This window comes from Hemiscyllium ocellatum, chromosome 13 (genome assembly GCF_020745735.1).
Source record: "Hemiscyllium ocellatum isolate sHemOce1 chromosome 13, sHemOce1.pat.X.cur, whole genome shotgun sequence".
Taxonomy (NCBI): domain Eukaryota; kingdom Metazoa; phylum Chordata; class Chondrichthyes; order Orectolobiformes; family Hemiscylliidae; genus Hemiscyllium; species Hemiscyllium ocellatum.
Genome location: NC_083413.1, coordinates 15,230,192 through 15,255,657, shown reverse-complemented (window position 1 = coordinate 15,255,657; position 25,466 = coordinate 15,230,192). Strand labels below are relative to the sequence as shown.

At 42.7% G+C, this 25,466-nt stretch overlaps 1 protein-coding gene and 1 long non-coding RNA gene across 2 annotated transcripts in view; one reads left to right on the top strand and one right to left on the bottom strand.

Annotated features, from left to right (window-relative positions):
- aadac (arylacetamide deacetylase) overlaps positions 1-25,466 on the bottom strand; it is a 64,183-nt gene that overhangs the window by 5,966 nt on the left and 32,751 nt on the right. Inside the window, exons 2-3 of the mRNA XM_060834564.1 lie at positions 18,483-18,705; positions 3,242-3,311 (exon numbers count right to left, since the gene is read on the bottom strand). Coding sequence (XP_060690547.1) covers positions 3,242-3,311; positions 18,483-18,705 — 293 coding nt within the window. The remainder of the gene's footprint in view (positions 1-3,241; positions 3,312-18,482; positions 18,706-25,466) is intronic.
- Positions 15,540-25,466, top strand: part of LOC132821786 (uncharacterized) — a 97,681-nt gene continuing 87,754 nt past the window's right edge. Inside the window, exons 1-2 of the long non-coding RNA XR_009645353.1 lie at positions 15,540-15,646; positions 18,465-18,732. This is a non-coding gene — a long non-coding RNA (uncharacterized LOC132821786). The remainder of the gene's footprint in view (positions 15,647-18,464; positions 18,733-25,466) is intronic.

Sequence of the window (25,466 nt, the reverse complement as noted above, 5' to 3'; positions counted from 1 at the left end):
TTTCCTTGGCTGGTGAAGGCTAACATGAGGGGACATAGCTTTAAATTGAGGGGAGATAGACTTAGGACAGATATCGGGGTAGTTTCTTTATTCAGAATATTAAGGGTGTGGAATGGTCTATAGTAGACTCGCTGACGTTAAGGGCATTTCAATGGGCATTGGACATACATATGGATAATAATGGAATGGTTTAGGTTGGATGGGCATCAGATTAATTTCACAGGTCGTCACAACATCAAGGGCTGAAGAACCTGCAATGTAAAGTTCTATGTTCTAATGATGACCATGAATCCATTGCCAATTGCTGTAAAAATCTGCCATCTATACTTTGTCTGGCCTACACGTGACTCCAGACCCACAGCAACGGGATTGACTCTTGACTGCCTTCTGAGCAAATAGGGATGGGCAATAAATGCCAGCCTAGCCAGCAATGCCCTTGTCCCAAGAAGAAATTAAAACAAAAGAGATTAGGTCAGATTGGGATGTCTGGTTGGCATGGATGTGTTGGACTGAAGGGTCTGTTTCCGTGCTGTATGATTATGACTCTAAGTCTCTCTCTTTTTCCCTCCCCTCCCACAGGTCATTTTTTAAAGTCTGCCTTTTTGAATAATTTTAAAATCGGTTACCTGTCTTAAAATCTCCTGATGTGGCTCAGTGCTAATTTCTTTCATCTTCTGAAGCAGATTAACTACCTTGGAATGTCTCACGAAGCTATGGCAGATTTTTTAATGTAGGTTGTTCTTGTCTATTATACATAATTTTTGTATTAATAACTTGAACATCACGTACACAGACACCAGCAATTGTTGTGCAGTATTGTAGGGTAGGGTAAAATGTTTTACCAAATTTTTAGAGTATATTTTCTCCCTTTCACTTGCATGTAAAACCAATGGACCATGCAAACCTGTGGATAAATGGCTTACTACAAGAATGCGTATTCAATAAATAACTGGACTCACCTGGGATGGATTAACATAGCGTTTTGTTAATTTGCTTTTGGAATCAGGTAAGTGATGGAAGGTGTCATTGGCAGTGCTATTAAACAGCAGCTGCTCGGAAATAACCCGCTCAGTGATGCCCTGTTTGGGTTCTGCCAGTTCTATCACTCAGCTCCTCACCTCATTATAGCCTTGGTTCAAATATTGACAAAAGAGCTGAACTTCAGCAGTGAGGTGGGAATGACTGCCCTTGACATCAAAGTTGTATTGGGCCGAATGTAGCATCAAAGAGCTATAGCAAAACTAGAATTAATGGGAAATGAGGTGAAACCGTCTGATGATTGGAATCATTCCCAGCACAGGAAAATGCTTTAGTGGTCAGCTCTAGAACATCTCTGCAGAGTTCTGCGGCATTGTGTCTTCGGCCCAATCATCTTCAGCTGCTTCATCAATGACCTTCCCTCTATCACATGGTCAGAGTAGGGATATTTTCTAATGACTGCACAATGTTCAGCACCATTTACAGCTCATCAGATATGGGCAAGAAGCAGGTTTGAGCTGAAAAGTGGCAAGTAATACTCATGCCTCTCAAATGCCAGGCAATGACCAACTCCAGTAGGAGACAAACTAACCATCACCCCTTGACATTCAATAGTAAAAATTATCACTGAATCCTTCACTATAAATCAATCAGAAACTGAACTAGATTGGTCTTATAAATACAGTGGCTACAAGAGCACCTCAGAGGCTAGAAATCTGGCAGGTGAGGTATAGTATGGGAAAATGTCAAGGTGGTGCATTAAAAAAAAGCAGAGTATTATTTTATTTACATTATCAGATTGACTGCCAAATTCTGAGTGAGGGGTGGCTTGATTGAATTGTTCAAGATTGTGAATAGAATGGACAAGGTAGATATGGAAAGGTGGTTTCCTCTTGTGGGCACCTTCAGAGCCATAGAGGTGCTGCTGAACAATTTGGACAGAGCTGAGGGGAGTGACTGGGCAACTGTCTGCCTCAGAAGGTGTAGGTGGTGAGGTCATAGTTAGATTTTGTTGGACAGGGGAGTCAGAGGGTTTTGAGGATGGTTGGGAATGTGGACTTTGAAACAAAAAGATCAGTTATGGCAGTACTAACATGGCACAGCTGTCTCAATGTTCTGAATGGCGTGTGTGTGCGCGCGCGCGTGCACATGCTCGTGCAAGGCCACAGGTGAATGACGGCAGGTTCAGGTTATAAGGGAGGGGTACAATTGAGCAAGATTAAGCAGAAAGGGCAGAGGGGTGTCTCCCAGTCACAAGTCTCCACACCTCCTGATGCCATCCTTCAATCAGGCACTGCCTACTAACAAACCCAGAGAAATAGCTCCTGGGTTCAGTTAGTAACTTAGGGAGTACCCAGTGACGGTGTGTGCACTAAGAGATGAGGTGCACATGATGTACACAAGATGTACGCAGTGTTCATCATTTCATGACAGAAAAAAGGGCAATAGAAACAGATTAGACAAGCTCACTCTAGATATGTGGCGATTATCGGAATCCAGAAGCCTGGACTAATATTACAGAGAATGTGAATTCAAATTCCACTCTAACAGCTGAAGAGAGTTCAAAATTAGTTTATTTCTAAAGTTTTAGTTTAAAATGGAGCTAACAAAAAAAACCTTTTCAGATCATTGTTAAAAAGAAACTGGTTAACCAATATCCTTCAGAAAAAAAAGGGAATAGCTGTTTGAATGTAGTCAGAGTTTGTTTGTAACTCCAGTCTGACACTAACACAGTGGATTCTTAGCTGCTCTCTGAACTAGCTGCGTTCCTCTGAACTAAACAAGTGCTTCAAGGCCACCTCAAGGCAAGGAGGGATGAGTATTAAACACTGCCCACAACCTATTCAAAGCATAACTAATAAACATGGATGTGTGAACCACCCTAGAATAGCCATTTATTTTCATAATCTATGTTGACTAATCAATTGGTTGCACCTTTTTTGCAGCAGCATTCCTCTTTTCTGAAGCTCTTGCCTTTGTATGTTTGATTCACCCGCACACCCCTCATCATGTATTCATCTTGTGCCGTACAACAAGTTAGTTTGTTGAAAACATCTCATGCAATTAAGTTCAAAATGCCAAGCAACAATCCTCATAAGTCCAAATCTATGCCTTACTATCTTAAAATTATCCTGGATAATTCCAGAATCGATTACACAAGTGTTATTTTTAAGTACTTTGTGTGGTTAAAATGGGGTTGAAAAGTAATGAGGCACTCTCCAACATTGTTCCCTAGTGAGAGCAAAGCATTATAAGTTCTTACTCAATGGAAATGATGACAGCATTCAGTTCAGTTGCACTTTTTCTCGACAGGAGATCATACGGTTTCATTTCTGAAAAAAGGAAATTGAAGATTACTCGCGCTGCATTATCAAAACTATTCTCATTGATGGAAATCCAATAACATCCACAGAATGTTGGCAAACACTCCTCCATGTCTCAAGCTCAACAGGGGATCATCTGGCTGTCCATGTAGGAAGAATGATGAAGTGCTTATGCCTGAAACGTCGAATTTCCTGTTCCTTGGATGCTGCCTGACCTGCTGTGCTTTAACCAGCAACACATTTTCAACTGTGATCTCCAGCATCTGCAGATCTAATTTTTTACCCGAAGAACTTAAATATATACCACATCCAATTCACAGTAAGGTCCTACAACAGAGTCAGTGAGATTACTGACTGGGTTAATCATCGACAGGTTGTGAGCATCACTGACAAAGTCAACAGCTACTGGCCCTACCTTGAGACAGTGATAGTCAGCTGCCTTCTTGTTAACTGAAGGACATGCTTGGCCATTTCAGAAGAGTCCAGAGTCACATGTTCATAGAATCCCTACAGTGTAGAAACAGGCCTTTCAGCCCAACAAGTCCACACCAACTCTCCTAAGGGTAACCCAGCTAGACCCATTTCCCTCTATTTACCCCAGTCTAATGCACCTAAACTACACATCCCTGAATACTATGGGCAATTTCGCATGGCCAATTCACCTCACCTGCACACCTTTGGATTGTGGGAGGAAACCAGAGCACCCAGAGGAAATCCACACAGATACGGGGAGAATGTGCAAACTCCACACAAACAGTCGCCAGATGTTGGAATCAAACCCCAGTCCCTGGCGTTGTGAGGCAGCAGTGTTAACTACTGAGCCACCGTGCTGCCCAAATTTAGACTTGACCAGGTAAAAAGGCAGATTTCCTTTCCCAAAGGACAGTAAGTTTTTCTATTAATCCAGCAGTTGCATGGACACCTTCACTGACACAGTTCTGGCATTCTAATTGATACACTGAACGATCAGAGTTCAAAATCTCCAAGCAATCATGCTCAGGTTTAAACTTATGTCTCATTTTTAGTAATCTCCCACTTACTGACTGTGCAACACAACCACAATGCTCCTGCACCCACAATGTTACAACTGCGTCATTTGAGAGAAGGACGTGAACTGGGCAAGCCCACTGCTCTTAGTCAAAATGACCGCGAGAGTTCTTTTATAGCAACAGACAGAACATCAGGCTAACAGACCCATTCACAAACAGGGGGGAAGAAATCAAAAAGCACAGATCTTGTTTGGTTTTTAAAAAAAAAAATCAGCCCAGTGATTGCTGTCTGGAGCTGCTCATATTAGTAACCTGGAGATTTAAGCATTTGAAGATGGCAGACTTCAGGGGTCAGCAAACCCAGTTTAAAAACACACAGCCTGTGAGTGAGAGAGGAAGTACCCCAGCAGAGCTGAGCAGAGCAAATATGCTGACTTACAATGAAATAAACAGGTCATGTTGTAATGCTTCCTACTGCCACTAACCAGTACTCTTGCACTTGATAACAATTACCACAAACAGTCTGCAGAAGTGCAGTGAGGTAACACCTGCTCACAAATATGCAGTAGTATACAAGAAACTTTTAACGTCCAAAACAAAAATCAGTTATTCTAAAGAAATGGAATTGATTCAATAGTGGTTAATAAAGAATTATTGGCAGAGAGCACTAGTTGCTCAATCTATGAAGGGCAATGAAGTTTGACCACTGTAATGATAATAGGACTGTTTGGGAGCGCAGTGGGCATTGGACTGAGACAGTCACAATCTGGTTTGAAGGTTAACTAAATTTGACAACATTACTCAACACATGACTCACTCACCCAAAATGCTGCTGCAGTTATGAGACACTCCAGTATTCTCAGATTTCTACAGTGGAAATATTACATTTGGTTTCCGCATTCAAATGATTAATATTGATTATGAGGAACTGGCCTAAGCACCATACCAACCTCAGAATGATCCATTTATTCTTTCTCTCAAGTCTGTTTATTAAGCATTGCTTAAAAGTTGTCCCCCCTTGCACTTTTTAAACCTTTCATCTCTCACCTTAAAAATATGCCCACTATATTTGAACTCTCCCACCTTAGGGGAAAAAAAACTTTTGCTACTCACCTTATCCATATTCCAGAGGATTTTCTAAACACCCATAAAGCTCAACCGTCCAGTGAAAAAAGTCCCAAATCTCCTTAGAATTGCTGTTTCAATAAGTTCTCTTCTCATTCCCCTAAATACCAATGTGCAAAAAGCCCAACATACACAATCTCTCCTCATAAGAACATTCCTTTATACCCAGAATCAAACCAGTAAACCATTCCTGGACTCCCTGTAATACCATTAAAACTTTCCTCTGATAATGGAAACGAAAACTGCTCAGTGTACCTGCGGTGGCCGGACTACTGCCTTGTATAGCTTTAGCAAGACTTTCCAATGTTCATAATCAATTCCCAAGTTTCTCCCATCTTTAACTGGGAATGGACCCACATTTGTCTTTGGCCAGGCAGCTGACTCTCCTGCTCCTCGGATGCTGCCTGACCTGCTGTGCTTTTCCAGTACCACACATTTTGACTCTGATCTCCAGCATCTGCCGTCCTCACTCACTCTGCATATGCCTTTGCCAATGTTTTCCTTTTCCATGTCTTTAGGAGCTTTAATTATCTGTTTTCATGTTTCTTATTATTTTACATTCATATTCTCTATAAATGTATTGGGCCCTTAGTTGCTGAATTCTAATATTTTCCAATCCTCAGACTTATAACTTCTATTTTTTTAAGCCTCCTATGATACAAAACAAAATTATCTTCCTTTTTAAGCACCACTCTCTTGCTTTTCCTGTAGGATATCTTTGCCTTAAAAGGAGGCTTTTTTTTTTGAATGCCATGCATTAATTCTCTAATTACCAACCACTGTCTGACTACTAACAAAACTTTTATTGTATTTTCCCAATCCAGCAAAGTCAACTTCCTCCTTCTAACTTTAGATTTAAGACTGACTCAGAATAGCTTCAGAATGAACTATACTTTTTTTTGAGCTTAATTGAAAATTTTAAATCATATGATAGCCACTATTCCCAAAAATTAATTTTATTATTAAATCAGCTTTTCTTCATTGTATCACACCCCTTGATGTAAAATAGTTTGTTTCTTCAATATGTTGGTCAAACACATTTCCAGATTCTTCCTAGACAGCTTGTTTTATTATTAGTATTATCCATGAAGTCAGTAGCTTCAAGTTATCCATATTTAATTGCATCATCCTTGTTACATGAACATCTAATTCCATAATTTATGCCTGCACATCCCTGGACATTACAGGGTGATTTAACACAACCTGCATATCTTTTGAGTGTGGGAGGAAACCCACGCAGACACGGAGTCCGTGTGGAGTTTGCACATTTGCGTAAGGCTAGAATTGAACCTGGGTTCCTAGTGCTTTGAGATGGCAGTGCTGATCACTGAGCCACTGTGTTGCCCGGAGTCTCTGATCCTGTACTGTGTAGTGGCTTTTAAACCACGCTGTCTACAATCTGTTGCCACTTGCTATTTTGTTTGGAGCTCCATGCAACAAATTCTATTTGTTCTTCCAATCAGAGGTCCTGTCTCAACTACACACTAATCCTAAATACCATTTTGCCTTTTCTTCTTGAATGCCAAATATCCTTTAATATTTAGTTCAGTCTTAAGTCATCCTACAGCCATTTCTCCAATAAAGGACAAATAAGTCATACCCTTTTACATCTATTAGCACCATCAATTCATCCATCTTGTTGAGATTGCTAGTGCATTCAGACAATTCTGCCTTTCTGACATTCACCTGTAATTTGACAGTGGTTGTTTCTGCTGCTCTCAACTTTAATTTACAGCTTACCTTTTTAAGGATTCAATCATGGGGGGAGGATTTCTAATCAGAGTTGCCCTCCAGACGGTGGTGGCGAGCTGCCATCTGAAGTCAGAGTCAGAGGTTTACAGCATGGAAACAGGCCCTTCGGCCCAACTTATCCTTTTCACAAATAATCCAGTTCCTTTTGCCGGCGTTTGGTCCGTATCCCGCCATACCCATCCCATCCACGTATCTGTCCAAGTGTTTCTGAGATGATGATATTGTACTTGCCTCCACCACTACCTCTGGCAGCCTGTTCCAGACACTCACCACTGAGAAAAAAAAATGCCCTCTGGACCCTTTTGTATCTCCCATCCACCCCCCACCCACCCCCGTTTCCCACCTTGAACGTATGCCCTCTATCCTGCGGAAAAATTGTTGGCTGGTTAGTCCATTTGACATAGGTACAGTCAGAGGGCCATGATGGAGGGAGTTCCAGGATAACCATTTTTAATATTATGCTAACTAAATTCCCTGGATTAGAGGCTCTATTTCTGATGAAGGGCTTTTGCCCGAAATGTCAATTTTCCCGCTCCTCGGATGCTGCCTGAACTGCTGCACTTTTCCAGCACCACTCTAATCCAGAATCTGGTTTCCAGCATCTGCAGTCATTATTTTTACCAAACTAAATTCCCTCTCAGGTTCCCATTTTTCTAACAAGCTCGTCTATATCCTCCCTGTGAGAGCATTAGTCACAATCTAACTAAGATATAACCCATCCTTCTTGTATAGGTCCCATCCATCCCAGAAAGAGCTCCTATACTACAGAAATCCAAAGTACTCCTTCCTCCATCACCAGTTCTTGAGCCATGTGTTAACTTATTCCATATTCCTACTTCCACACTCACTAGCATGTGATACTGGGAGAAATAAATAAAGATGCTGCTTTTCAGTCTATTGCTAAGCTCTCTCCATTCTACATTTCAAGAAGTCATCCCCCTTTCCACCTGCAATGTTGGTACCCATGTAGACCATAGCATCTGGCTGTTCACCATCCATTAAATGAATGTCCTTAAGATGATCTGTGACTTCCTTGATCCTGGCAGCAAGGAAGCAAGATACCAACCTGCAACCATGCCTACAGCCACAGAAACACTCATTGGTTTCCCTAAAGATTAAACCATCTACCGTTATTGTGCTTCACTCTTTTGTTCTCTCTCTTCACCATCCATGCAGCTGAGCCACTTACGGTGCCACAAGATTGGCTCTCATTACACTCCACTGCTAAGCCACCACCCTCACCTGGGATCAAAGTGGAAAGTGGCTCAGAAAATAACATCTGCTCAGCGCAGCATAGCAGCTCAGTGGTTAGCACTGCTGTCTCAGAACTGTTAGGAACCCAGGTTCATTTCCAGCCTGGGGTGACTGTGTGTGGAGTTTGTATGTCCCCACTCCCGATGTGTGTGTGGGTTTCCTCCGGTTTCATCTCAGAGTCCAGAGGTGTGCAGGTTATGGCAGATTGGATATGGGAAATGTGGGATTATAGGGGTAAGTAGGGGCTGGGTCTGGGCGGGATGTTTTGAGGATCGGTGCAAATAGCCTCTTTATGCACTGAACGAACTCTAATGATTCTCTCTAGAATCTTGCACTGCCGGGTCTGGTTTTTCTAGTCTGTCAGGCAGCATCTGAGGAGCAGGAGAATCAGGGTTGAGGAAAAGCTCTTCATCATTCATCCAGCACCACCCTCTTCGACTCTGATCTCCAGCATCTGGAATGCTCACTTACTCCCTGGTTTTTCTGGTCTTCCTAGAAGTCACCCATTCCTTCCAAGCCTGCCTGCCTTTAATCTGCAGTCAAAGAGTGTGGCGCTGGAAAACACAGTAGGTCAGGCAGCATCTGAGGAGCAGGAGAATTGACATTTCAGGCATAAGCCCTTCATCATGGCTTTAATCTGCAGTGTGACCACGGTGTTAAAAGTGCTACTGAAGTAATTCTCAGCCTTGTGGATTCACCAGAGTGACTCCAGCCTGTACTCTAGTTCCAAAGACCAGAACTCAAGATCTTGTACATGTGATTATGCAGGTCATGAGGCATCCAGGACTCATCTCATGGCAGTGGATGGATGTTCCACGTAGCCAAGCTGTCCTGCCAGCCTGCTTTCAGATCATTCCAGCTAGAGATAAGAAAGCAGAAAGGTAAAACGACTAAAATTCCAGTGAATCCATCATGGAAATGGACTTGCAACTCCAGATTTATTGCTAATTGAGCTTGTATTCTCCGCAAGTTACAATAATGGGATTTAAACACACAGCATTAGCCATGGGCTCTGGATTGCTAGTCTAGTGACGTTTTCACTACATCACCGTCTCTCACCTAGCTCCTGTGTCTCTGAAACACATCTTGCTTTATTGTTAAAAATATTTTATTTTGTAATGCCCACATAGAACGTGCAGCTTGCCAGTAGCCATTTTTAAACACTTCAGGTGACTGTTAGGTAAAAACAGAAAAAGGAATCTCACCTTATTCCACAGATGTTTTGGCACAACCTGTCCTGAACACCACAGCACTGAGCACAAAGATGTTGTCACTAAAACAGATGCATCACAAGTTTGCAAAGTAGATTAATCATGTTACGTTGATTTGTTGGTTCCGGCTGGCTATATTTGATCTTCCAGTTCTTGTCAACACATTCTCACTTATATGCAGACAGCTGGACGTGCATTCAGCTCATAAGGGTTCCCCATGCTAGTGTTATTTAAAGGGATTCATCTAATTTTCAGTTTAATTGCTGTGACTAATGGGAAGACTGGATTGTTTGAAGAGTTCAGAAAAAGGTCAGTTGAATCTGCAGGAGCCAGTGCTAGACTTTGGAAGAGGTTGTCTCACACTTCAAAGCTTCTGAGTCCATGGGAGCTACAGGTGCAGTTCACCTCGAGTTGCAGCAGCAGATGGAGTTACAGCAGGAGCAGCAACGATGTCAAGCTGCTTGAAAAAAGTTGAGGAGGAGGACACCTAGCCTGAAGTCTTCAGAGAACAATTCCCCCAACTGCCTCCAAGTTGCAGCTCAGGGTTTGACAAGGTGGTACACATATGCCCCGTTTTTCGAAGGTTTGCTTTACGCCAATTCGCCTTTAAGAAAGACTTACATCAGTACCTGGTTTCACTAACCAGAGGAGAATTTTCACTATTACTAAAAAGCTCATGCAGCGAGAGTGGTTCTGCTAAGTGCCTTCCCCAAAATAGATGACCCTCTTCCTCTAGAATATAGAACATTACAGCACAGTACAGGCCCTTCGGCCCTCGATGCTGAGCCAACCTGTGAAATCAATCTGAAGTCCATCTAACCTACACTATTCCATTTTCATCCATATGTTTATCCAATGACCATTTAAATACCCTTAACATTGACGAGTCTACTACTGTTGCAGGCAGGGAATTCCACACCCTGACTACTATCTGAGTAAAGCTACCTCTGACATCTTTCCTATATCTAGCACCTCTCAATTTAAAATATGTCCTCTCATGCTAGCTAACACCATCCAAGGAAAAAGGCTCTCACTGTCCACCCTATCTAACCCTCTGATTATCTTATATGTCTAATTAGGTCACCTCTCAACCTTCTTCTCTCCAACAAAAACATCCCCAAGTCCCTCAGCCTTTCCTCGTAAGACCTTCCCTCCATACCAGGCAACATTCTAGTAAGTCTCCTCTGAACCCTTTCCAAAGCTTCCACATCCTTCCTATAATGCTGTGACAAGAATTGCACACAATACTCCAAGTGTGGTCACACCAGAGTGCTTTGTACAGCTGCAGCATGACCTCATGGCTCTGAAACGCAATCCCTCTACCAATAAAATCTAACACACCATATGCCTTCTTAATGTGGATGGCACGGTGGCACAGTGGTTAGAACTGCTGCCTCACAGCGCCAGAGACCCGGGTTCAATTCCCGACTCAGGCGACTGACTGTGTGGAGTTGCACATTCTCCCCGTGTCTGCGTAGGTTTCCTGGGGGTGCTCCGGTTTCCTCCCACAGTCCAAAAGGTGTGCAGGTCAGGTGAATTGGCCATGCTAAATTGCCCGTAGTGTTAGGTATAGGGGTAAATGTAGGGGAATGGGTGGGTTGCGCTTCGGCGGGTCGGTGTGGACTTGTTGGGCCGAAGGGCCTGTTTCCACACTAAGTAATCTAATCTAAAAAAAACACTCTCAATCTGGGTGACAACTTTCAGGGATCTATGTACATGGACTCGGAGATCTCGGTTCATCTACACTACCAAGAATCTTAACATTAGCTCAATACTCTTTAATCCTGTTGCTCCCTCCAAAGTGAATCATCTCATGCTTTTCCACATTAAACTCCATTTGCCACCTCTCAGCCCAGCTCTGCATCTTATCTATGACCATCTCTAACCCACAACATCCTTCAGCGCTATCCACAACTATGCCTACCTTAGTAAATTTGCAGATGACACTAACACATCCTTCTATGCCCACATCCTTTCATTTATAAAAATGACACACAGCAGTGGCCCCAAAACAGATCCTTGCAGTATACCACTAGTAACTGAACTCCAGGATGAGCATTTCCCATCAACCACCACCCTCTCTTCTTTCAGCTAGATCATTTCTGATCCAAACCGCTAAAATCATCCTCAATCCCATACCTCTGCATTTTGTGCAATAGCCTACCATGTGGAACCTTATCAAATGCTTTACTGAAATCCATATGCACCCCATCAACCACTTTACCCTCATCCACCTGTATGGTCTCCTTCTCAAAGAACTCAATAAGGTTTGTGAGGCATGAACTACCCTTCACAAAACTGTATTGACTATTGCGAATCAACTTATTCATTTCCAGATGATTATAAATCCTAACTCTTATAACCTTTTCCAACACTTTATCCACAACAAAAGTAAGGGTTATGGGTCTATAATTACCAGGGTTCTTCCCCTTCTTGAACAAGAGAACACCATTTGCTATCCTCAAGTCTTCCGGCACTATTCCTGTAGACAATGAAGACATAAGAGCAAATGTGAGGACTGCAGATGCTGGAGATCAGAGCCCAGATTAGAGTGGTGCTGGAAAAGTGCAGCAGGTCAGGCAGCATCCAAGGAGCAGGAAAATTGACGTGTCGGGCAGAAGCCCTTCATCTGAAAGGTCTGATGAAGGGCTTTTGCCCAAAACATCGATTTCTTTGCTCCTCAGATGCTGCCTGACCTGCTGCGCTTTACCAGCACCACTCTAATCTAGACAATGAAGACATCAGATCAAAGCCAAAGGCTCTGCAACCTCCTTCCTGGTTTTCCAGAGAATCCTAGGATAAATCTCATCCAGCTTGGGAACTTGTTGTGGTTCTGTTCGCCGAGCTGGGAATTTGTGTTGCAGACGTTTTGTCCCCTGTCTAGGTGATATCCTCAGTGCTTGGGTGCCTCCTGTGAAGCACTTCTGTGATGTTTCCTCCGGCATTTATAGTAATTTGTATCTGCCGCTTCCGGTTGTCAGTTCCAGCTGTCCGCTGCAGTGGTCGGTATATTGGGTCCAGGTCGATGTGCTTATTGATTGAATCTGTGGATGAGTGCCATGCCTCTCGGAATTCCCTGGCTGTTTTCTGTTTGGCTTGTCCTATAATAGTAGTGTTGTCCCAGTCGAACTCATGTCCCAGTCGACTGGGACAACACTACTATTATAGGACAAGCCAAACAGAGAACAGCCAGGGAATTCCTAGAGGCATGGCACTCATCCACAGACTCAATCAATACGCACATCGACCTGGACCCAATATACCGACCACTGCAGCGGACAGCTGGAACTGACAACCGGAAGCGGCAGATACAAATCAATATAAATGCCGGAGGAAACATCACAGAAGCGCTTCACAGGAGGCTCCCAAGCACTGAGGATGTCACCTAGATAGGGGACAAAACGTCTGCAACACAAATTCCCAGCTCGGGGAACAGAACCACAACAACAAGCACCCAAGCTACAAATCTTCTCCCAAACTTTGAGCCTGGGGACTTATTTTCACACTTTTCAGAATTGCTAACACCTCCTCCTTATGCACCTCAATGCCAACTATTCTAGTAGCCTATATCTCAGTATTCTCCTCAACATAGTCTTTTTGCTGTGTGAATGCTGATAAGAAATATTCATTTAGCGCTTTTCCTATCGCCTCTGACTCTACTCCACTCTCTCTCCTACACCCAGTCTCCTGTACCTCCCACCACCCCAACCTCCGGTGAGTCAGCCTAACTGCACTGTATATGAATTACTTTTACTATATCTAGGCTGTGTGTTTGTCATATCATTCCTGCCTTTACTATTTGTTAATGTTATTTTAGATTTGGTGTGACATTTGGTATGATTTGGTCAATTATTTTTTGGGTTCAGGAATGCTCAAAAATGTTTCCCTTATAAATTAATGGTAACCAGGACTTGCTCAGATGTACCTGAGAACTCTGTGGGAAGCTAGAGAAGCGATTGCTGGGCCTCTTGCTGAGATATTTGTACCATCATAGTCACAGGTGAGGTGCCGGAAGACTGGAGATTGGCTAATGTGGTGCCACTGTTTAAGAAGGGCGGTAAAGACAAGCCAGGGAACTATAGACCAGTGAGCCTGACCTCAATGGTGGGCAAGTTGTTGGAGGGAATCCTGAGGGACAGGATGTACATATATTTGGAAAGTCAAGGACTGATTAGGTATAGTCAACATGGTTTAGTGCATGGGAAATCATGTCTCACAAACTTGATTGAGTTTTAGATGTGGTAGAGTGGTAGGTGTGATCTCTATGGACTTCAGTAAGGTATTTGGAAAAGTCCCCCTGGGAGACTAATTAGCAAGGTTAGATCTCATGGAATACAGGGAGAACTAGCCATTTGGATACAGAACTGGCTCAAAAGGTAGGAGACAGAAGGTGGTGGTGGAGGATTGATCTTCAGACTGGAGGCCTGTGACCAGTGGAGTGCCACCAGGATCGGTGCTGGGCCCTCTACTTTTTGTTATTTACATAAATGATTTGGATGCGAGCATAAGAGGTACAGTTAGTAAGTTTGCAGATGACACCAAAATTGGAGGTGTAGTGGACAACGAAGAGGGTTACCTCAGATTACAACAGGATCTTGACCAGATGGGCCAATGTGTTGAGAAGTGGCAGATGGAGTTTAGTTCAAATAAATGTGAGGGGCTGCATTTTGGGAAAGCAAATCTTAGCAGGACTTATACACTTAATGGTAAGGTCCTAGGGAGTGTTGCTAAACAAAGAGACCTTGGAGTGCAGGTTCATAGCTCCTTGAAAGTGAGTCGCAGGTAGATAGGATAGTGAAGAAGGCATTTGGTATCCTTTCCTTTATTGGCCAGAGTATTGAATACAGGTGTTTGGAGGTCATGCGGCTGTACAGGACACTGGTTAAGCCACTGTTGGAATATTGCGTGCAATTCTGGTCCCCTTCCTCTCGGAAAGATGTCGTGAAATTTGAAAGGGTTCAGAAAATACTTTACAAGGATGTTGCAAGGGTTGGAGGATTTGAGCTATAGAGAGAGGCTGAACAGGCTGGGGCTGTTTTCTCTGGAGCGCTGGAGGCTGAGGGGTGACCTTATAGAGGTTTACAAAATTATGAGGTGCATGGATAGGGTAAACCAGCAAAGTCTTTTCCCTGGGGTCGAGGAGTCCAGAACTAGAGGGCATAGGTTTAGGGTGAGAGGGGGAAGATATAAAAGAGACCTACAGGGCAACTTTTTCACACAGAGGGTGGTACATGTATGGAATGAGCTGTCAGAGGATGTGGTGGAGGCTGGTATTATTGCAACATTTAAGAGGCATTTGGATGGGTATATGGATAGGAAGGGTTTGGAGGGATATGGGCCGGGTGCTAGCAGGTGGGACTAGATTGGGTTGGGATGTGTGGTCGGCGTGGACGGGTTGGACCGAAGGGTCTGTTTCCATGCTGTACGTCTCTAGGACTATAAATTAATTCTTCACTTCATGGCATTTCAGCTTACATTTCAAAGGATGTTTCATAGGAGCACTCTATGAAGGGCTTTTGCCCGAAACATCGATTTTCCTGTTCCTCGGATGCTGCCTGACCTGCTGTGCTTTTCGAACACCACTCTAATCTTGAATCTGATCTCCAGCATCTGCACACCTCACTTTTGCCTAGTTGATTTTAACCTTACTGCGAATCATCTTGCAAAGATGCCTACCTTGAAGTTGTTCTCCTCCTCCATCTACAAGGATCTCAGTGAGTCTCTCTCTCCTCTGCCCTGAAGCTCTTCAACCATGTCCTGAAACAGACTCGCTACCTCAGTGCTTGCCTCCGCAACCAACTGATCCCTCTATTGGTTTTTGATGGAGAGATGCCAACAACATGGGTTTGTTTTCCACACCAGCAGAGACTGCCATCAACATCTCCCCTTGTCTGAGGTATGGTAACTGTCATACCAAACCATCTTTCTCTAATGAGAAAGCAGTCCCACAGTCCAGTAGGATGATGGTGACATTACCTATTCAACATCGAGGAGCACAGACTCATCAGCAAAGGTGAGAAGGTGTTCTAAGTTGTAATTAACACAGGATTTTCTAATTCCATGACACTTCCTGGGGTTTCGAGTCAATGTTGACGATGTCAAGAATAGTTCACTTCAGGATAGATTCCACTGCTGAGGTCTGTCCAACTGATTGGATAGGTCATACCCAGTGACAGTGTTGTCTACCACAGTCACACTCACCAGAATCAGACCATGAAATGTCAGGCTGTTGACTCATCTGTGGGACAGCTCTCCCAATGTTGGCACCTTGCCCTAGATGTTAATAAGGAGGACTCTTCTGAGTCAATAGGGCTAAGTTTGCAATTTTGATTTCCAATGCCAAATCGTCTGTTTAATTCCATTTCGTTGAGACTTTTTTTGAAGCAGATTGGATACAACTACCTGGCTTGCTGTGCCTTTTGAGAAGTTAAGACACATGACTGTAGCGCTATAGTCACATATAGACCAAAGTGGGTAAAGGTGGGAGATTTCCTTCCCTGAAAAAGGATATTAGTGAATCAGGTGTTTTCTTTATCAAAAACAAAAATCAACACAGTCAACATTAGATTTTTAAATTCAGGATCTTGAATTCTCTCAGCTGCTGAGTCACGGTGACATTTGAACCGGAGTCTCCAGAGATCTACCATTGATTCGATTTATTGTAGTCACATGCACCTAAGTACGGTGAAAAGTTTTGTTTTGCATGCAGAACAGGCAGATCACAGCAAACAAGGACAACAGATCATACGGTGCTAAAACACAGCAAGGCAAACAAGGTTATGGTTAAAGCAGGATCAACATTATTTGACGTTAGAGTGGTCCATTTGGCAGCCTAATAACAGCAGGGAAGAAGCTGTTCTTGAACCTGTTGGTGCATGTATTCAAGCTTCTGTATCTTCTGCCTTTTGGAAACAGTTGGAAGAGAGCATTATCGGGGTGGGAGAGGTTTTTGATGATGTTGGCAGCCGTTCCGTGGCAACAAGTGTAAATGGGGTCCATGGATACGAGGTTGTCTTCCGTGATGGTCTGGGCTGTGCACACAATTTCCTTGTAGTTTCTTACAGTCCTGAGCAGAGCAATTGCCGGACCAGACTGTTATGCACTGGATAGAAAGCATTCTATGGTGCATCTGTAAAAGTTGGTTAGGGTCCTTATAGACATGCAGAGACCATAGTCTATGGATCACTAGTTGAGAAAAAAAAATCTATAAGGTTGAAGAAGTGTATCCTCTGAATAGTACAAAGTTAAAAGTCACCCAACACCAGATTATAGTCCAACAGGTTTATTTGGAAGCACTACTTTTCGGAGTGCTGCTCCTTCATCAGGCGGTTGTGGCATCTCCAACTCATAACTCTGAATACTATGCACTGTGGTTGCAGTGTTTCAGTGGTGGTGGGAGACAGAGTTTAAGCTGGTGGATGGACCAATCAATCAATCAGCCTCCCATGTCCTGTATGCCATTGCAGTGTATGCGTCCAGGAAAGGAGTGTGTTCTATCATACTCTTAAGTTCTACCTTTGTTGGTAGAGAAGAGGCTTTGAGAAACTAGGTGATGAGTTAAATCACTGCAAAATACCCAGCCATCTGCACAAATCACCATGGCATTTAGATGGCTGTCCAATTGAGATCTTGGTTATTGATGACTCCAGGAAAATGATGATGAGGATTTAGCAATGGCTCATATCATTAACTGTCTGCTGTCTAACTACAAGTTGGAGATCATTTAAATCACTTGCCTCCTCAGGGTGAGGGACTGCCTGCATGTGAGTGTTCAGATTGTTAAAGCCCTGATATCCCCTCAGCAATGGAATTCTCTTTGGCATTGGCTTCTATCCATCAGCATTCAGTTTACCTTTCACATGGTAAACAATTGGATATGGGCTCATTGCTGATAGATCAGATAGTTAAATGGAAGCTTTGATATTTTCTCCTCTTGGGTACAGGAAGTTCCTAAAGTTTTCTCTCTCCTTCATGCTTTCAATATTCTCTTCAAACCATACTGTTTGTCATTACAACTGCCACCTCTAGGCTCAAAAATATCCAATTTCATTTTTTTTAACAAAACAATATGGAATGTTTGGCTGTGTTGAAGTCATTATGCAAGTCTAAGTTCGTAAGAGCTATTACTTTGATCATCACCACATGTGCTACATAGAATTGAAGATAGACAGCTACAAATATTGCCAAGGGGAACAAAGAAGAAGTCACCATGGCAATGCACACCAAATTCTGGATCATTAGTATATAGTGGGAAAAGCAATACCAACTCCCTGGGGAGCTCCACTACAAACCTTCCTCCAGCCCCAAAAATAAACTTTGATGTTTCCATTTCCTTACCAATTGCTACTTACACATTTTGTTCCACGTCCTACAGCTTTCCTTGCTAGTCTGTTGTGTGGCATTGTTTAAAATGCCTTTTGAAAGTCCATGTGCCCCAGATCAGCAGCATTACTCTCACCAACCTTTGCTACTGTCTCTTCCAAAAAGAAACTCCAGTGAGTTAGCCAAGCACAATCTAGGCTGTTGCAGTGTTTAATGGATGTTCTAATGTTGCAGGTGGTACCTTTCAGATAAGACGCTAAACCAAGGTTCCCATTTGCTCTCCTAGCAGCAAGTAAAAATATTCCAATGCTTTGGTCCATTTGCATCCAGTGATCAGCATTGCTAAAATGGATTATTTAAATTTTTCTATCATTACAGATCATAGGACTTTGTTGTATGCAAATGAGCTGTCATGTGTCCTACACAAAGTGAGGGGCTACATTTCAGACGTTCTTAAAATGGTTATTCAATGTGAAAGGTGATATACAAATTTCTATTGTGCTTTACAGGGTAGTTTCACAACTTACTTGCACTCCCTAAACACCATCCGCCCCCATGCATGTAAATGACTGCTCGTCTCAGTTTCGGGAGAAGATTGTTCGGATTGTAGACACGAACTGGAACCTGGTTGAAGGTGGTGTCCATCACAGTGACATTATCATCAGATGAAGGACCCACTAACTCCACTGTGGTGAGGACCATCATCATCTCCATGTAATGTTTGAATCCAATGAGTTCACTCAACTCAGCCTGGAATGTAGACACAAAAACAGACATGTAAGTTACCTTCATAATTTGCTTAGTTGCATTAGCTTCCTCTAGCCCTACAACCTGCCAAGGTCCCTAGCCCCTCCAATTTTGATCTCTTGCTCATCCCTGTTTTCCTTTGCTCCATTACGATCAATGATGCCTTCAGCTGTTTAGGTCCTAAAGTTTGGAACTACCTCTCCATTCCTTCCTCTCAGTTAACATTCTCACAGCTAACATGGAGTTTTACAGGACCTTGGATTCTGAAGAAAAGACAATGGATTTGAAATGTTAATTCTGATTCTCTCTCCACAGATACTGCCAGACCTGCTGAGTTTCCCCAACAGAGAGGACTTGAAGAGACCCTTGCCAAATAGTGCCATTAGCCTGGGCTCAGCCTAAGCATGGCCCCTTCTCTGTTACATGGTATCTTGATTCCTCAATGCAACTTACAAATGAAAAGTGGCAACACCTGGAGTAGGCAGAGTCTGTTAATTTGTTTTTCTTTTCCAAAATATGGGGTCCATTTCTGAGCGACACAGAGGCCCTTCAAGGGACAATTGCATTAATCATCCACCTACAGGGTACATGTTAAAGTCAATTCATGCAATATCATGGTGCAGGCACAATGTCCAATCATGCAGAGTTTAAATGCCAGTCACTAGCAATGCTGACCATGTCACTGGTCATTGCAGATTGAAGATAATCATCTCCATGAAGTAGAATAATCACAAGTGACATTCAAAGTGCCTCTTAAAAAGTAGTACCTGGGGGACCTTGCAGGTTGCATTGGGGTGTGGAACAGATTCTCTTGCTGCAACTTGTGTGTAATGTGATGCACAAGTATCAAGTAAGATGCCCTTATATGCTTGATCCCTTTCGTCGGAGAGGTAGATTTGGAGAAAAGAGTGCACTCCTCATGTAACGTTTGTAACATCCGATCTCTGTGGCATTACTGGTGCTGCATGCGTCACAATAAAGCTCCAATGTCAAAGGACCACATCAATGCATTCCGCAGCTCCTTGTCTGGAGTGTTCCATTTACCATTGTATGGAGGAGTATGGTAAATAGTTATTTGCAATTGATGCAAATGCTGACTGCTCACATTACTAAAGGACCTCTTTTCTTTCTTCTGCTTACTAAACAGACCGATTGCAAGTGTGACCAATAAATCCAGACACAGCAGGAGTTATTGTCACTGTTGCTACAATGTAATGAAGGTACACAAAGGAAAGGAGGAACAGTTGGGTCAGCAATTCCTGGACCAGCAGCAACTCCAATGGATGTTGAGTAGCCTCCACAGCAACAAAAGGCCACAGCTACAGGATGTGCAGGAGGACTAGAGTCCTTCCTTCTCAAATAGTATTTCCTCTGATGAAGGTGCATTGCCACCACAGACTGAGGATGACATGGAACACAGATGCTGCTGGATCAGGACCTGTGACCTGTCAGGATGGGTGGCCATCCTTTCCTGGTGAAAGACAACAAAAAAAATCTGCAGATGCTGGAATCCAAAGTAGATAGGGAGGAGGCTGGAAGAGCACAGCAGACCAGGCAGCATCAGGTGGTGGAGAAGTCAACGTTTCAGGTGTAACCCTCCTTAAGGAACCTGTTGGCCAGTAAGCTAACAGATTCATTGATCTTTTATGCAATTGGATCCTTCCTGTGTGGGATCCCTTAGCTATCCGCTCACAAATACATCAAGACAGTTACCGCTTCTGTTTGTGCCAGATCACACCACTTCATCACGTTTCCCTATGACAAAGTCAGTGTTGCAGCCCAAACAGTAGGATATAGTATGTTAGGTGGCTTCCCCTGAATACCTGGTATAAACAGACTGTGTACGTATTGTATTGAAAGCATCATATCATAATGCAGCTGAGTTCATCAACATAAAAGGGCTCTGTTCCATCAGCATGCAAGTGAGTTGTGATCATTTGCATCACCTCTTAGAAATGTGCACCAGGTATCCTGGGAGCTGCCATTATGCCTATACCTGCAGGAACTCTCATTCAGTGTTAAGGACCAAAGTCTTACAAGGATGGTTGCTGGGGGACAAGGTCTATCTTCTGTGACCATGACAATCCCATGACTGAGGCCAAATGTAGATACAATGCAGGCCATTCTTCCACCAGGGTCATGGGGGAGCAGACAACGGGTCTTCTGAAGAGGAGGTTCTGATGCTTGGAGTGGTCTTAGAGTCCATCCCAGAAGGGGTGTGCCAGATAATTCTACAACACACTGCACTACTGGAGAAGGCAAAGATGCAATGTAACTGAGGTTGATGAACAGAGAATGGGAATAGTCTTCTGAGAAAGGAGGAAGAGAAGGAGGAAAGGACACTTGAGGAGGAGGTTCATCACCATGTGCGGAATAATAATGCCACATTAGAGGGCTCCAAGCCAGATAAGGTTTAATTGACAACAAAAATAGAAATTGCTGGAAAAGCTCAGCAGGTCAGACAGCATTTCTTTTGGGTTTTAAGATTTAATTAAAACCTGGTTCCAATGTTTGACTGTAAATTTGCTAATCAAAGGTAAGAATGTATTTGTGCTCCATGAGGCCAATGTGGCTTCTGTTTGTTTGATTTCTATTCGCTTTTGGTGTCGGTGAATGATCTGCAGCGAATGAAGATATTCCCTTATATGTGATGGTTCTACATTGTAACCACCGTAGTCCATTGAACAGAGTACAGAGCAGCAGTGACCTAGAGATTGTAAGACGGGATTCTGTTCAGTACAGGTCGGCTGCGTGGCCATTACTTAAAACAGTGATAAATGTAGGTACATGCAAGAAAGTATCAACTGAGCCACCTGAAAACCCCAGGAAGCAGTGATTTGCGAATGACTTCCCACTATCTGCACAGTGAAGGCCAACACTTGACCGGATGAGGGTCCACAGAAGGTGTTGGGGCCATGGAACTCAACACATCCTGGAAGTGGCGAGGACTTCCACCTACTTTGAATGGGAGAATCAGGCTGGCATTGAAGGAGAGGAGCATGGTACCATGTTAGGTGAGGCATGTTTGAGGTAAATCATACGAGAAAACTTACTTGACCTTGTGGAGAGAAACCCTCTAAAACTCACTCAAAATGACACTTAGCATTTTAGCCCTTTGCATCTACTATCCCAGCCATTGGTGACTGGATTTACTCTGATCTCTTATGTGATTGCACAACACTTTCTGCTCCCTTACTTTTAACTCCAGTTATCTGGAGGATTTATCCTGGGGTGACTTCCTAGTTCTCATCTATTTTCTGCCCCTTGGCAATATCATCTAAAAATATGTCAGTTTTCACATGTCCACTCAACAGTCACTCTCATGTTATAGAGTCCAAGTTATACTGCATGGAAACAGACCCTTCGTAGAACATAGAACAATACAGCGCAGAACAGGCCCTTCGGCCCTCGATGTTGCGCCAACCTTGAACTATTCTCAGCTCGTCCCCCTACACTATCCCAAAGTCATCCATGTGCTTATCTAAGGATTGTTTAAACCTTCCTTGTGAATATTCAGTCCAACTCATCCATGTCGACCAAGTTTCCCAAACTAAACTAGTCCCACGTGCCTGTATTTGGCCCATATCCCTCTAAACCTTCCCTGTTCATGTACAATGTTGTAACTGAACCTGCATCCACCACTACCACTGCCAGTTTATTCTACATACGAACCAGCCTGTGAGAAAAGTTTGCCCCTCAGATGCCTTTTAAAATCTCTTTCTCCTCTCACCCCCACCCCTAAAAATATTTCCTCTAGTTTTGAAGTCTCCCATCCTAGGGAACAGACCTTTGCTATTCATCTCATCTATGCCCCTTATGATTTTATAAGCCTCTATACAAGACCTCAACCTCCAGGGAAAATAGCCCCAGCCTATTCTTATAACTCAAGCCCTCCAATCCCAGCAATATCCTGGTAAAGGTTTTCTGATCCCTCTCCAATTTAAATAATAGCTTTCCTATAGCAGATTGCCAAAAAAGCTACAAAGCAATAAAACTCAAAATGTGAATCAAACAAAGCTATTAATACATCGAACAAACATCACATCACAAAGGGGAGATGGAAGATATATTTATATTTTTAAAAAATTGAACTATTTGTCAACTTCATTACGTGGATTGTATTTCAAAGCTTTCATGATCTGAAAATCTAAAGGGAAGAATTATGTTGTAGGTTCACAAGCTAACACAAAAAACATTTATAACTTGTAGGTTTAGCTTGGAGCATTGCAACTTAGAAGAGAAAATTTCAAAAATGCATCTCATCATAATATTAGTCTCAAACCTAGTGCTGCAGGCAACCCTCCAATTTCAATTCTGATGACAACTGTATCAGAATTCCAAAAGGGTTGTTTAACTTTTCTGCCATAACACATCCCATGTCTGCTACTCGAAGTGTCAGACAAATACTGTGCATAAATATCAATATTTTGCCAAGTTAGAGTGTGCAGTTACTTACTTTGCAACACATCTCCCACAGCAGATACAAGACAAAATTGGAAACTATCCCTGTTTGAATCACCACTGCAGTCAATGACCAATGAGAAGCCCCTGCTATTGCCTGGAGAGGTTGGCTACTAAAACATAGAACATAACAGCACAGTACAGGCCCTTTGGCCCTCGATGTTGTGCCGCCCTGTCATACTAATCTGAAGTCCATCCCACCTACACTATTCCATGTACGTCCATATGCCTGTCCAATGACGACTTAAATGCACTTAAACTTGGCAAATCTACTACCGTTGCAGGCAAAGCATTCCATACCCTTACTACTCTGAGTAAAATGCAAGATAGTTGTCTCCTTCAATCAAGCAATCAACTGACAGGCCAGCAAGCATCAAGGAGGAAGTAGCACACACAATGAGCCTCACTGCTGTTTTGCAGCGCCAGGGACCCGGGTTTGATTCCAGCCTTGGGCGACTGTCTGTATAAAGTTTGCACATTCTCCTGGCGTCTGTGTGAGTTTCCTCCAGTTTCCTCCCACAGATATGCAGGTCAGGTGAATTGGCCACGTTAAATTGCCCATAACGAGAGGCGCATTAGTAGGGAATAGGTGAATGTATCTGGGTGGGTTGCTCTTTGGAGGTTCGGTGTGGACTTGTTGGGCTGAAGGGCCTGTTTCCGCACTGTACAGAATCTAATCTGATCTAATCAATCATTCTTCATCTAGAAATATGATTATACATATTACAAATTGTATCAGATGGCTTACAGCTCAAATTTCAAAGACAGCAAATGTTCATCAAAATGGCAGAAAAAGAGAGATTTCCTTTGTTTCCTGCCCTGTTTTCTTCCCTAAATGGTTTGCCACTTAATATTCCAGAAATTACAATTTTTAAGGGTGGTTATTACAACCATCCAACTTTTAATGAAGCATATTCTATGCAAAAAGTGAATTGGGAGGAACAAACATTTGCAGCATTACCAGGAAGTCATCAATCCAATATGCGTACAGACAAAACTATTAATTCAGCCTAATCTGTTTCAAGCTTCATATTATCAAGAAAATTATTCATAGTCAAAAGGGCAAAGAAATTGAATTGAAAAAGTGTCTTCTAAAGTGAAGCCCATTCTAGCACAGAAATAATGGGTCAATGGCTCCTCGTGCTCAAATTTGATCGTGGTGACCAGCCAAGCAGATATTCACAGCATTGATAGCCAGCTACCACAAACATTTGTCAATCTTGTACCTCAAAAATCAATTTATGCAGGCAAATCTTCTCCATTTCCCCACTAATTTTTATACTTTGACCTCCCCTTCCATGAGTAGCAGCTCAGTGGATTACAACAATCACACCCCGCCACCAACACTTGACTGAATGACATTTAGGGAAAAAAAATGTCATTAGCCTTAACTGCAAAAATTATCTTAATTAATCTTATTCTTGTGTGCACTTACACAGTTGAACCCATAATACCCCTCTTGAGCTTCTGAGATCAACTATCGCACTGGCTAACCTAGCACAGCTTCAACACTTAAAACTGCATCACCTCTTTCAGTGAAATGCACAGTTCTAGAGTTGTACAGCACAGAATCAGACCTTTTGGTCCAACTCGTCCATGCCGATCAGATATCCTAAATTAATCCAATCCCATTTGCCAGCATTTGGCCCACATCCCTCTGAATGCTTCCTATTCATGTACCCATCCAAATGTCTTTTCGATGTTTTGTGCACCTTTCAAACACATTAGTCACACAAAGAGCAAAGTGACTTGATGACTGCAGGTAAACAACATTATTGGATTAAACAGCACGATGTGTTGCCAAGAACCAGGTCTGGAGTAATGACGTTTGTCAGCATAGTAGGTTCAATGTCTTTATACTTTAAGAGCTACAATTATCATAAATTGAACAGCAGCTAAAATTACTTTGCCACTGAAATGGAGCCAAATGAGTTTAAAATGTACTCCTGTTAGATTTCTGTCAATTCAATTAGTTGAATCTGCTGCCAAATGAATTGCAAGATGGAGTGAATGGAGGAGGTTGAATTGGCCATGCAAGTTCCAAACACGTTAACATTTTTCTTTGCTGTTTCAAGATTTAACTGTTCAATAAAATTTCATAGCTCATTTGACTGGTAAATAAGAAAAATAACCAATATTTTGTAAAAGTTAAATAAAACTTACCAACCTCACCAAACAACAGATTTTCCAATGTTACAAAGCCAACTGTTCAAATGGACAATTGGCCTGTTCACCATTTTTCACAACATCTCGACTGGCACTAAAATGCCAGATTGCTATTCCAATACTGGATGCCAGATGAG